The following is a 14,022-nucleotide window of genomic DNA, read 5'->3' on the forward strand; positions in this document are numbered from 1 at the left end:
TTCGCACTGAGACAAATTTTTGCGGTTCGCTATTTTCCACGCTTGAAGATCTAGCACGACATGTACGATTTGATGCGTGATTTTTGATGTGAAGGCAAGGTTCCCACAGACTAAGCTTCATACATATATTCTTCTCGTTAACGCTCTGAAGTGTTCACGATGTGAAACTTTACAATATAAACCATAAATGGTTGTTTTTACCTTACGGGTATTTCCTTTTTCTTGCCGGAGAAGTCGCGCTAAAATCGTGAGAAAATCCCCACCGCAGCTTTTAAAGCGTATACTTCCGAGTGTATTTATTCTCAACGTTTAATTGTTTAATGGAATTAATTACTGTGCGATAAAACTACGGCCCTTCCACAGCATTACGTAGCCTTATAATTGTTTGTAGTCCAATACGAACTTTTAGTACTGCGTAGATTTGGCAAACTTCTCTGTAAATTGCCTACCCCACATCTTTGGTGCGGTGTCACACTAGGTTTAAACTTTCCAGCAATGCAACAAACGAAGAAATGAAAAGAAAGTATATAGCCCAGTGCAACAATTGAACAAAATCTAGAAGATAGTTCAAGCAGTTTCACCGATCTCTAAGAATAGTATGCATTGTCTCTAGACTATTATGTATTATGCTGTTTTTTGGCCATGCGACAGAACTCCCACCACTCTAATGGTTTTAAATTCCTCTTTCGGCATTCGTTTTCATCGTGTCTCGAGTGCATTTTTTAAGTAAAACACAGCAACTCCCGAAATGTAAAAGCAACCCTGAAGGCTAAATGCAACTTCTTAATTTTGAAGACGGGAGCCAAGTTCTCCAAGTTCTTGCGTCACAAACTGTAAGGAAGGTCGGGCCGTTTCTATTAAGTACATTTGGAAGATTATGTTTTTTTATCTCTGCATACTGAGAATCCTTACTGGAATTTTTACAGGAGCATGGGCCACCAAATAACATTGTTTATACAATAGTAAACGAAGGTTGCAACAGAGTATAGTTTGCAACAACAAAGGAGCTTTAAAATAAAGGAAAGCTAAACGGTGCATAAAAACATAGCTGTTCCTCAAAGAGATACCCCAAGGTTTATAATTACTCTACGGAACACTTACGTCTCATTGCGGTTTTGACTATGACGAGTGGGTGGACCCCGATCAGGGTTTTTACCGCCGTAAGGAGGGCCATAAGTTTGCCATTTTATTCCATAACTTCAGCTGGAGAAATATGTAACGTGGCAACAATCAATGAGTGCTCCACATTAAAGCAAAAACGAAAAGAAAAACACAGGGCTTCCAACATGATTATCGAAATTTATGAAGAAACAGAAAATTGGTCTGCCTACTGGCACATACGACCCGTCTTCATGCGGATATTGGCAAAATGATTCCCCAATCCACTGCCGATGGTAACACAGTGACCAGTAAACACTCCTCCAACTTATGAGTAGTAAAAAAAAAGGCGGCGGGCAGCACAGCATAACCCACACCAAAACGCTGCGTGGGCCGAGAAATGAACGTTCCAGCCACGCGTTTTCTTGGTTGCTCGTTTGCGAACCGCTGGGTGGCAGCTTGTTCAAGTTGTTCAGTCAGATTCTTCATTTGTGAATTAATCTATTTAAAAAAAAAGGTACTTGCCTTTTTTGTGGCGTTTGTTACATGTTCAGTGCATTCACTCAGGCTAAAAGTGAATTTCTTCCCTTTTCTGCTAAACTCAAGTGTTCTTCTGAAAGTGGACTGCTGAAATGTATCCAATTTGTCCTGTTGGAATAAAACTTACAGGGCGGTTAAAAGAAAAAAAAAACATAATAAAATACATTACCTTTGTATTGTAGTGATGACTGAAGTTGCTATTTACTGAAGCATAGGATAGCGAACGTTTTTTTTTCTCGCGCTTGTGCTGATTTAGTGCAGGTGCATTCCGACTTTATTGGCCGGTATGCAAGGTAAGGTAGCGTGAATAAAAAAAATTGATTTGAGAACACTGTCCACCTGGAATTCAGTATCGTTGCAACCAAGAAGGGGTGCCTAAGGGCTTGTTTAATGTGTTTGCTCTCAATAATATTGCTAGTTTGAGTAATTTTTCTTCAGATTCGGTCAAAAAGAAGGTCAGGTAAGAACTGTCAAAGTTTAAATGGTGAACCTGACGATAATGCAAGTCACCTTCGAATACTCGGCTTAGTTTCTCCTGCCGCATTGCAATTACTGTTGGTATTTTTTTCTGGTATAACTCTACCAACAATGGTTTAAAAGCCTCGGTATATACTTAAAATATGGACGATGAGCTATTTTGTTTTGTAATCTGAGTACCTGCAGCCGTCTAACGTAGCATCTTTTTTTTTATTTGCAGTGCTTTAAGTACGTCAAGAACTCGTGCAATAAAAAGAAAGTAAACAAGGTAATTAAACTGTTTCCTTTTTTGTTTCGCCGCATTTTTTTATCTTGCCTCCTAGGGTGTGAAGACTATTCCTCATCCTCCTTTTTTGATGCTTTTTAGGGGCCCGTTGTCGTGGACTTGTTTAAAACCATAAGTGTAAGTTGTTAAGTAATTTATTATCCTTTAAAGCTGTATGTCTTTTTTAGGTGTTTTCTGTCACACGTGTATACAAATCTCTTTTTAAAAATAAAACTCAGTTGGCACCAAGCACTGGGTGGTATCAAGCCTCTCAAAGTCCCGTTTTGTGTGCTGTTTTTCAGCCTCCGCAAAATGCTCCAACTGGCCCTCGTTATCCGGTCGCAGGAATCTTTTTTTTCGGAAAGTTCTCATTGCCACGGCTGTCCATTTCAGCACCTTAATATTGCCGGCCCTAATTATATTGATTTTAAAGACAATTACAAAGAACGTCTATGTTTTATGCGACACGGCTGCAATTGCTACTGTCGGGTACACTTCGCCTTTTTATTTTATCTTGCTTTGCGAAAACAATTATTGATATTGTTCCAGTTATTTTGCAAGCCTCGGTGCTTCTGGCTTTTTTTCTTCGTGTCATGTTAAGTACAATTGACTAAAAAAAACGGCAGCGATCAGGAGATGTTATCTCTTCTCATATGAACACCTCCTTTTTATTGTGCAATAACCGTCAGTTCTTTTATTTCTCGTCATGTTGAAACCCCCTTTTTTATTCCTTGGAATCATTGTTCTTCCCAAATTTTTCGTTCCTTAAAGAATAGCCAGATTTTTAATGTTCTCTCGCGTGGAAGAACGCCGAATTGGCTGTACACTGTGAAACAGCGTTTGCCGGCTTTTAAAAGTACAACAAATGACATTTATCTCTGTGTTTAACTGTTTCCCGGTCTAGTGATTACGGAAAATTTGTATTTCGATACAACACTCTTCAGAATTTTGTTTTCCTCACGGGCTTAACTTCGCGCAACTTTTCTTAGTTTGAGATGTATAAAAGCCGGCTAAGTGTTTTGTGTTTTTTTAAGCCCGCAAACACGGGGCGTTTAGACTAAATCTCCCGCTTTATTGGTGCTTGCAGTGCCTTACGTCAAAATCCTTCGACATGTCTCAACCAGAAGGAATCGCTAGTTTGGGCTGCAGTGTCATCACTGGATGGGCCAAGGGAACCACAGTCGGACGTCCTGCCATCAACATCGACCTCACATCGGTATTTGCCACTTTTAAACTTAAATTTTCCGAGTAACTCTCTGGAAACAGGGTTAAAGCACGCAGTTAAACATCGGGTCAGCAGGTGTTTACGAATTGGTGTGTTATGGTAATATTGAAACGAATACAAAACAGTATTCATTTTACCATTGTACTAAGCAGTGAAACTTGCGTGAAGACCGTGAATAACTCCCGTTAATAATTAAGTTTAAAAAGAGCCATGTTGTCGCCCTAAAGAGTCAGGTTACTTACATTTTGGTGCTCATTGGCACGTTGTTGTCAAAAAGAGTTAGCTTTATGGATTATACAGTTTTCCCGACGACATATAATGGTTCCCAGGTGATATTCTCGCATTACTACGGTTAGTGGGTGGTAGGTGAAACGTCCATCCAAAACGCATAACGTATAGAACACGTGCTCTGGCGTTCCTATAGATGTTTTGACAAGCTGCGTGCCCGAAAACGTATACTGCATCGTTCTCAACCATCCAACGACATTTGCACGTTTAACTCACCACGGCATGTTTTGGTGGCTGGAGACACAAAAGCGCCAGAAGCGCTTTTGTGTCGCCTTGGAGTGTTGAAATGACTGTTCCGTCCACCCACTGAACTGATATAACTCAGATAACGGACAATTGGGCTGACTGGTAACTGTTCATCTTGGTTATTAGTTGCGAGTTAGTGCCGCGTCGTCTCCTTTTACTGCCGTCGTCCCTGTTTTGTGAGCGCTCCAACACCAAGAGAAGCCAGAGGCCTTAACACCTATCGTCGCGTTTTCCCCCGGCCATTTCACGGTGATTGAGACGCATGGTGTACGTGAATTTTTTTAGAACAACGTACCATGCACTGTGCTGCGTGAAGCTTGTAAATGAGCTATAGAAGCGATGCGCAACTTGGGTAAAGATTACGCGGAGTATCTTTTGACACACTTTTTTTGAGAAAATCAAATGAAAGCACGCTCTTAGCAAGACATCAGAGCTTGTGCACAAGCAACGCTGCCTGCATAACATTGTTTGACGGCTGAGCCGATTTCCTATGGGAGCAGTGCACACTCTTGAGGCGTGTTTCTAGCGCGTGCCACAACACGCACCAGAGCAGAAACTAGTCGTACTAGGGGCCCTAAACATGGAGACACAGAGACACTACCTCGAGAAGGCAGTACAAACCCTGCTAATCGTCCCGTTAGTTTAAGCGAAGCGGCGCTGCCAGGCGGACAGTACTATAATAAAGTTAGTACTATAATAAAGTTTTTCTACTAATACTACTACTCTCGCCGACAGCACGCTAGCGAGCGGGAAAGGGTGCGAATGTGCAGAGCGATAGCGGGATAGTTTCGCCTTTTGAGCGGACGCGATAGGAAGTGTAACGCAAGCGGCGTTGACCCGAGATATGTAACTAAGAAGACAGCCCAAAAATATATTGCAAGAATCTCGTTTTCTCTCAGCAGACGAAGCCGAAGTCGCACGTTTATTTCATTTGCGCAGGAAGTTTCTTGAATATAAAACGCGAACTGCTACACGGACATGACGGGAATAGAGAAAAATGTCTCAGTATAGGGACACCGCCATTGCGCAATACCATAGTGGCCATCTATGGAGATAACTTGCAGGACATGTTGTAATAAACAGTCTTTTTGTGACACAACACCTAAGGTAGGATGTTACAAGAGGTTCTGATTATTAGACTTCGACGGATTAAGATTAAAAGGCTTCTGCAGCCATTCAGAGAATATCTTTGAGGTGTAGAAACTGAGAGTATATTCCAAAACCATTATACATACGTGTAACAAAGAAACAAGACGGGTATTACAAGAATACTTAACACTCCCAACTAAAAGCACTTTTTCAATGGAGACAAGCCACAGTAGTCAAAGTTCTGAAAGCAGGCTTGACTCCAGCACTGATACATGTTTGGCACGCATTTTCCCGAGATTTTTGAAGCTGACGCTTAAGAAAGGAGAAATGCGATAGACAACAACGGAGATTTGCTGATGGCCTTTTGGTTTCCTATCTGCGCAGATGAAGCATACCTGTTTAGAAAAAAGCACAATTCCGCTCGAAATATTACATTTTGGAGCTGCCAAAATTATATACAAGTATTCATCTCCGGACAACTTTTACGTGGCGAACTTTTGAGAAGACAGTATCTAATTCTTCTTTGTGAGGGATGCTTTACTGAATCCTATCTCGATTTAGCAAGAAATGCGAGTGCTTTGTTCCCACGGTTTTCTTTTTATTCCCGCACTGGAATATAAGAAACACTCATAACCTTACCTAAAGTCAGTCAAAAGCAGCGCAACGACGGGATTACTTCGTTCAAAAGCCCACCTGCGCAAATTATTTCAAACAATACCTGCGAGTTTTACCGCAGGAAGGAGAGAGAACTTGCGGGGACTGCCGTCTTATGTACGAGTTCCGCCAAACTGGAAAGGCCTTTTGCTCTTAACAATATATCACGTGATCTCCTATCCGCATTTGTGTGTCCTCCGCCAAAACGATGGTTTCAGCGGTGTCACTGGTACTGTTTATGAAGCCCCCGCAAATATTTAGGGGTTCCACCAAAACAGAGTGGATTGCTGCGAAATATAGTGAGTTCTTGTTGTTTCAAAACAGGTAATATACGGGGCCCCGTGCATGGCAGTGCCTGGTCGCCATGGACGAGCAATGCAATTCTTACGAGCCTCTCGCATGATTTCTCTGTTCGCGCAGCCAAACTTCAGAGGAAAACTATATAGCGAAGTTTGTTCTGCAGAGGAGCTCTTACGTGACGAATTCGCTCTCTTAAGAGGAAACCCCATAATGCAAGTTTAGAAAGCGACGCGGAAGGCTTCACTCAGTGGGTACAGAAAACCGGCAGCGTGTACGACACCGATAGGTGACAATACATTGCACCGCAGCCGGGCCCTTTTGACCCAGTGTTTGTGGCCTGGAAGAAGCAAGCGACGGCAATAGCGACAGCTCCAAGGAGGCCCGGCACCATTGCAGCACGCTGTCGCTGGTCGCTGTTGTCCACACTGCCAGTTGACGGTGCCGACTTGAAGTTAATTGAGGCGCGTTTGTCGTGTCTCAGTTTCCAAAATAATCGTATATAGCTATTCCTTAGGCGTCACGCAGATCAAATGCAAGTTTGTTTAACCGAAAGATTTCGTGTTTTGTGGTCCCCCAGAACTCGTCCGGAAGCAAACGATGCCTTATTCACTGAAAAATTAATCAACTTAAAATAAAATTTTGGTTCTCCCGCCAAATAGTGTTTTCGGGACTACTGCACTGATGTCATATGTGCTGTGAAGCCTTGTTTACCATTAGCCAACCTAGGTGGCACCACTATACCACGGCGGCCGTTTTTCGCCTTTGTTTTTGACCTTATTTGCACCTGGCATGTTTTTGTTAAGGTAGAAAATAATTGTTTCTTGTAGCATAGTGTTGGCTCACAAGTATGGTCACGTAAGTCACCGTTACTTACGTAACTGGCCAGTGCCGTCTGAGACAACCCCAAAGCGCCGCAGTGCTGTGCAGCTAAAACAACATCGTGCGCGCAGTACCAACAGCTGTACGCATCGGTACTTGTACGTTTACGTGTATTTTCGTAACTTCAAATATTCACCCCAACATTCTTACTGATATAAAAAGATTGCGCCGTGAATGTAAGCTCATATAGCTCCTTCGGCGACGTTATAGCCTCCCGAATTTGCGTTTGCTTTTTCCGGCCTCAGCCAATCGAGCATCTGGACACGACACCATAGGTTGCGGGAAATGAGCTAGTGGGTCACATGATCGTTTTCTTGTTTCTTAATTACGTAGCTTATTTGGGCGAAGTTTACGTAAACAGTATTGTCAGTGTGGTTTTAACGAGGCATTCTTTATATATAACGAGGCACGTGGTTATAATGAGGCACCAAACTTGTGTTTTGTCTGCATGGCCCCTCTAAACATTCAAGGATTCCTGTTTTGAGTGCTCTTACAGTCACACTGAAGCTTGAGTCGGTGAACTTTCTCAAACTTAGCATCTCACTGTGTCTTGGTTTTGCTGCCGTGAGCGGCATTTCTCCGAAGGGCTATATCTTCCCCACCACTCAAGGTTTTGCTTGCTTTCGCAGATCCTACCTGGAGGTTCCCTCATTTCAAACCTCCTTCCGAAGCCAAAGCCCCAAGATGACAACGGAGGGATCATCTCATCAGTTATTGGTACTGCTGGGTGATAAGATGCACCACTTCAGTCGCTTTTGTGCACGCACTGTAATCTTAAGAATATTGAGATGGCCAATATTTGAAAAGAGATAAATGATGTTTGTGACATATTTTACACTAGAAACAATGTCAGAATCTGACATAGATGCAGCAAATTATTATAATAAATGTCTTGGGAAGTCAGGCGCACAACGCAGCTTTTTGATCCGATTTTCATTGCTTTTCAATGTAAGAAACAGCATGTGCAAGGCCACAAGAAAATACGGCGTGCAGCACGATTTTGATGTTTTCGAAAATGATTACGGTGACCCCGTGGCAATGTCGTGGATGAGAAATATCGAAGAAAACAGCATAAGCAGTAGGTGATTAAAGCATCAAATTACAATTATGGCAATATTTGAAGAAAAGAATGATGTATGAGGCGTCACTTACCAATTTCAGGCCACACTGTTGACGCCCACACGCGGCACATAAGGGGTGCCGCAGTTCGCGATTGCCCATAAACAGAATTTAACACCTGTAGGAGCAGACATTGGGCAGGTATTTTTTAAATAGCTGTTTGGTACCATTATGAATAGGCGCAGTGATGGCTTCACTATAAGTGGGCCAAGTGAACTCGTGAACGCTGCAGCATTTTGGCATCCTGCACCTGATAGTTGAAATTTTAAGCGCAGCATTTTCCGGCAAGCAAAAAAAAAAGCAATTCTGTGCAAAATAGTCTAGTCATGAGGGCAATACTGCGCCCATTAGTGCATAATTTTTCAGTTAGCTTATTGTTTCCGGGTTGTTGCTTCAGCTCTTCAGGCATGCCTTCACAGGCCACTTACTCTTGCTGACAGCATCAGAATTACGTATTGGCTGCGACGTTTCGGGTCAAGGAAGCAGAAGATCAAGAAACAGACAACCGATTTTTGTGGTGTAGGTGGCGTCTTGCTCATATGAATGCCAGCGCTTTGTATACTGAAGAAAGTGGAAGGATTTTTTAAATAAAAAGGCATAAGTAATTTTAATTTTGCACTAAACCTTTGGAAGCCTGAAAAGTGGCGTCACGTGGTGCCTAAAAGTGATGCTACGTCACATGTACAAGGAATTCTGTCGATTTCAACGCGTGATTTAGAAGCCGCATGAAGGAATATAAAAGGTTGCACATTTGTGAGGTTTTAGCCAGGTGCAAATTCTTAGGTACCTCCTTTGAACTTACGTGCAGTTAAAACGAGTTAAAAGTATGTTGGCGCAGGGCTCACTGTCCCGGTTTCCAGCATTCCTTTGGCGGGGCACGCATGGCACATAGAACTAAAAGTTTCCATTTCACATGTCGAAAGCGCTATCAGCAAAGCCATTTCGGATTAAGGTGTTTCAAGTGATTTCGTTTCCTTTGAGATAGAGAAAATATACTCGCAAGAATTGGTTGTCTGTCTCTTTTATTTTCCCGGTATTCCAGAAAGGGTACGATAACAACTGAACAGATGACTGCCCGCGCGGAAAGTGCTTGAATGCTGTTTTTGATAGCTGGTAAAGGGCCAAAGCTGGCTGCTTTGTCAATGTTTACGTCAATGAAGCTGAAAATGATGGTACCAATACCAATGACAGACAACTGCTTACGGGCCTGTCATTCATAAATACGGATCTCAACGATAGAGCCGAGCTGTGTTAGTTGCGTTAGAATACAGGGGTACAGTACATGTATCGATAGCAAAACAGAGAGTAGTTAAAAATTACCACTAATGGTGTTGTATCTTTATAAAGGGCTCTAAATATCTTTCCACCGGCTATTATAGAAAACTGAAGAACAATTAAGCCCCAACAATCAACGCGTGATTATGCCCAAAAAGTTATGGTTAACTAACCATGTGCCGCATCGCTGATTACAGAAAGCAACCATTAAGGTCACGCCGGAATCTAACTCTGACCATACACTAAAGACTGATTTAGATGTCTGGCTTAGGAAGTTTCTTAAAACGGTTCGAGACAGATTTTCGCAGACAAGCATTGTAGCTATGTTGACGAAACGTGTCACGATTACATCTCATCGCGTTATCCCGTTAAAGTTAGGAATATGCAAATGACGTTTTGCTTTGCGTATTGCCACATTTTATGCCCCTTTCAAACAGTGTTATTTGAATTTTTGATTTGTTCTGTACTATGAAATCTTAAAGGTTGAGGTGTAATACGCTCTGTTTCCACAGGTTTAAAGATGCGATAAGGTTGCTTCCGCAGTGTATCTCGTAGAGGTGGATTGAATTCCGCACAAAATTTTTGACAGTACGGGTGCGGCAGGCACCGAAGTCGGACGACAAATATTATTTATGTGCACAATATGACTTAGACTGAACATTTACCTCAATATCAGGGCTCTTTCTTTGTACGTATAATGATTTGTGCCCCGTTTGCAACTAATCTCTTAGTGATTCAGCCCAAATAGTTCCAGTGGCCGCCAGCTGCCCGCCGATACTTGCAGCCAATATTATTTGTAGCTGATCACAGCCGGCCTGGTGTTTTTGTCGGGTTTTCTGTCTGGAGGTTCGTGTACTTGGGATTAAAGGAATATCCAGCTTCGCTTATTGATGCTTTAAAAACGACGACACGAGACAAAACACTCGTAACCCCAGATAAGTAAGGTGCTGTCTGGCTCGATCCTGAGAAACTTTGTAAATAAAAATAAAGAAAGTGTACAGGACAAACACAAATGTGTAATCGGACCAGCCTGAGGCTTTACCTGCTTATTTCTCATTAACACCGGGTGCAATATACCGACACAATCCATAGGGACTGGGACACGTTGGTGGTGCTTGCCTTGTACTGAATAGTGATTGTAATTGTAGAAAGGCACCGATCTCATCACCCTGAAAGTTAGATCCATACGGTCCTCGTTGACATATCAGTAGCGGTAAAGAAAAACGTTCGCATTTCATGATGCCACGGGAAGGGTACTTGCCATATCCTAACGCGTGAAACAGTATATTAGTCGCAATGTGGGGGTGATCATTCAGCAAACTAAGTTAAACACTCCAGAGACTCTTTTCCGGCTATGAATGTGTGACTTGGACACATTTCAAATCTGTCTGTTCTGCGACCCCATTCCCCTGCATGACGACATCTGACAGCCACATAACCGCGTTATCCGTTCTTATCGAGGTCGGTAAATCCCTTTGTGTAATGTGAAGGACCGCCTTTATTTGTGCGGATATATTTATGACCTCATTTTTCAACTTGGTCCATCCTACTAAGCACAAGATCACACGCCGCAGACTGTCATATACAAAAAGAAAAAAAACGGCACGCCACTCCACTGAAACTGAACCTTTTTGTTGTGCTTTCAGCATTGCACGACAGCGTTTCTGGAAACGGGGAGAATGTGCACTAATATTTTCCTTTATGGCTTTTTGACCACCCCAGGTGGAATTCTCCCCAAGCCGTCTGATTCGTCATCTGACAAACCGGGCGGCATCGTTGGTTCGGTGATGGACACAATCGGTATGAGGATTTAGCTGCACTCCTCCACGTCACCGGCTTGTTCTCACAAAAGTACTGCTCAAGTTTTTGCTGCCGAAAACATCATGCTTTCTTTAGCATGTCCACGAAGCAAACGCGACTAATGTTGTTTCCCATCGGCGTGAAAACAACAACCGCACTTTGTTAGGAAAACCACGCTTTTTCGTTGTTCTTGCCTTTGAGTTGCAGTAGAGTTTATATAACAAACGACGGAATAAATGTAACAATCCTAAGCCGTCAACGGACGTATTCGAAAGGTGCAGCTTCAAAGCACAAAAATGCATTGTGTGCAGCAACGACCTAAATCCATAAAATATCTTTATTCAATCGATATATTAGATGCAAAGCATCTCTTAGTCGAGCCTCCGTTGTACTTCGGTGCAAGGCGTCCGCACCTATCCTTCTTGTACCCCTCTCCACGCCAGCTGTGATAACGCCGCTCTCCTCATCGCCGCTCGGCTCGTCTCGTGCCGGCTCAGGAAGACACCGGCAACACTGTCGCTGCAGGAGCCCTTAAAGGGGAAGCGTGCTCGTCTCGTGCCGGCCCAGGAACACACCGGCGACACTGTCGCTCCAGGAGCCATCTCATTGTCGGGGCAATGTCCCTCCCTTGTTGTTGCGCCGTCCACACTCCCACTGCGCATGCGCGTCTCTCCTCCATTCTCCTCTCCTCCAGCTCCAAGACACCGCCTGCGCCGGTTCTGCTCTGGTGTGGAACGTACACGCAACCCCCATGCTTTGCATCACCACATAGTTCCCTTCGTGGAGATCGTGTAATTTTTTCTGTGTTATACGACCTCAGAATTCAGTTGAGTCTCGAACACAAGATCGGAAGCGACGACATCTACGGCTCTTTAGGAATTGTGGAGTGATAGTGGCAGAGCATCCAAAAACATGCTACTCTACTAAGGTCTCCGAGAAAAAAAATTGTCAACATTTCTCTGCAATAAAATCTCGAGACTACAAATATCGTAGCAGATACTTGCAGGCCTAAAACGTCATAGTTTTATAAAAAATCATATTTCTCTAGTTCCGTAATATTTTGGAAACTTTCGCAATCTAACCTTGCTTGAAGTTTGTCCCTGACACCATTCACTTACTAATGAAGGACGTCATTGGTATATTTTTGAAATGCCCGAATGCAATTGGGTGTGAGATAGTTCCAGAAGAATTTATAGAAATGATGCCGGGAACAAGCAAGCAGAAATGAACATCACTTTGACATACATCTCGTAAATATTCAACAAATATACAGAAGTGGAAGCATCGGCTACATAGATGGCGATCCACATATCCTAGTTAGCTACGCACGTCGTAGCGTTAGCGAATTGCCGTCCAGTAGGGCAAGAAAATAAATGCAAATAGGCATTTATTGGTAGATTGCGAAATACATTACCCCAATATAATCAAGTGCTATCTTTGCTCCACGTCATTCAGTCAAAAAAGGGTTCTTTATTTACTTATTTACAGGCCAAGGACATTACGGGCCCTTGGCTAGGGCATTGAGTAAGTAGGGCTAACAAAGGCATGTACCAGTAAATGTGTGAGATGTGCCTAAAAGTAAGCGCGAAATATGAGTAACATGGAAACCATATATATAAATTAGTATCATACCGCATCACCGAGCAACAGAAAAAATGCAGTTCATGGTACATAGCAGTTAGAAAGCTGCACAATATGCGTCATTGACATTGGTAACAGTTTTGCTACCGAAAACGTGTCAGTTTTCGGTGGCCAGTTTTGCTGAGATAAATTGTCGTGTCACTGCCTATCGGGGAAGTTTCTGTACCAGAATTTGATTACAATAAAACTGCCCAGATTACGTTTAGAAGGTGGAATAAGCATGTCAACGGCCCGTACAGAAAAGCGAATTGTCAGAGCCCCGCACTTGAGGAGTAGCGGCTCTCCGCGAGCGTCACAGTGGTTTATTGCGTCGAGTGCGGATTCCTCACACCTGGCTTTGCATGTGTAAAGCCAGGGGCCTTTTGTTACTATAAAGTATGCTCCGTGGAAAAGGGGTTATTTTCCTTTTGTAATTTGGCAAAGCTCATTGCCATCTTAGTTGTTTACCATAATCCACTACTAACGTCAAAGTTATAAATTGTGAGGCTAAGCTGGAAATCTGTAGTAAGGTTAGTGCCGGGTGTTTCTTTGAACCCACACCCTCCTGCAAAAATAATACGGCATTCCATAGCGGAATAAGTACGACGGATTTATGCTGTTCCCAGATAACAGGTAGTTAAGCGTCAAGGCTCGCCTTCGTGCTCGTTGCTTGACTTTCCGTGAAAGATGAATTGGAAAGACTACAATGTTTTACAAGTAAATTGTCTTAGCGAGAACCTGCTCATCACATGAAATGATGCTACAGGGTGCATACACTACGCAACTTCCATAGTTGTTTGAAGTAAAGAGGCAAAGACATATCTGCTTCTCTCGGTTGAAATGGCTTTGTAACTAGAATTCCGGGGATCCTTAAAATGTTTCGGGCCTCACTCTTGTTTTCATTGCCATATGCTAAAAGCTTCGTAAATTGATTTCTTCAGTCCCTTGGCACAGAAAGCACCTAACAAAAATTGCTGCATGTGCTGCTGCAGTGGCACTTTTTCTACGGAAAAATTATTCACCCTTCTCGACTGGAGGCGAAAGCACCATTTTCCAAGGTTAGCTGTGAGCGAGGTATTACAGGGATTATGAAAACACGATTTTTTCGTGTTGAACAGTAGGGTGGGACAGTATTGACCACTATATG

The 14,022-nt window shown here is 42.9% G+C and overlaps 1 protein-coding gene across 10 annotated transcripts in view; it reads left to right on the forward strand.

Moving 5' to 3' along the window:
• LOC144172809 (uncharacterized) overlaps positions 1 to 14,022 on the forward strand; it is a 140,218-nt gene that overhangs the window by 36,076 nt on the left and 90,120 nt on the right. For 9 of the 10 annotated variants that reach the window (XM_077701432.1, XM_077701426.1, XM_077701428.1 and 6 more), the window contains exons 7-11: positions 2,336 to 2,383; positions 2,483 to 2,518; positions 3,468 to 3,596; positions 7,691 to 7,778; positions 11,178 to 11,255. In XM_077701432.1, the coding sequence (XP_077557558.1) occupies positions 2,336 to 2,383; positions 2,483 to 2,518; positions 3,468 to 3,596; positions 7,691 to 7,778; positions 11,178 to 11,255 (379 nt within the window). The remainder of the gene's footprint in view (positions 1 to 2,335; positions 2,384 to 2,482; positions 2,519 to 3,467; positions 3,597 to 7,690; positions 7,779 to 11,177; positions 11,256 to 14,022) is intronic. The other variant, XM_077701429.1, reaches the window with a different exon arrangement.

Source organism: Haemaphysalis longicornis, unplaced genomic scaffold (assembly GCF_048455015.1).
Source record: "Haemaphysalis longicornis isolate Haplotype H1 unplaced genomic scaffold, Haemaphysalis longicornis Haplotype H1 scaffold_26, whole genome shotgun sequence".
Classification (NCBI taxonomy): domain Eukaryota; kingdom Metazoa; phylum Arthropoda; class Arachnida; order Ixodida; family Ixodidae; genus Haemaphysalis; species Haemaphysalis longicornis.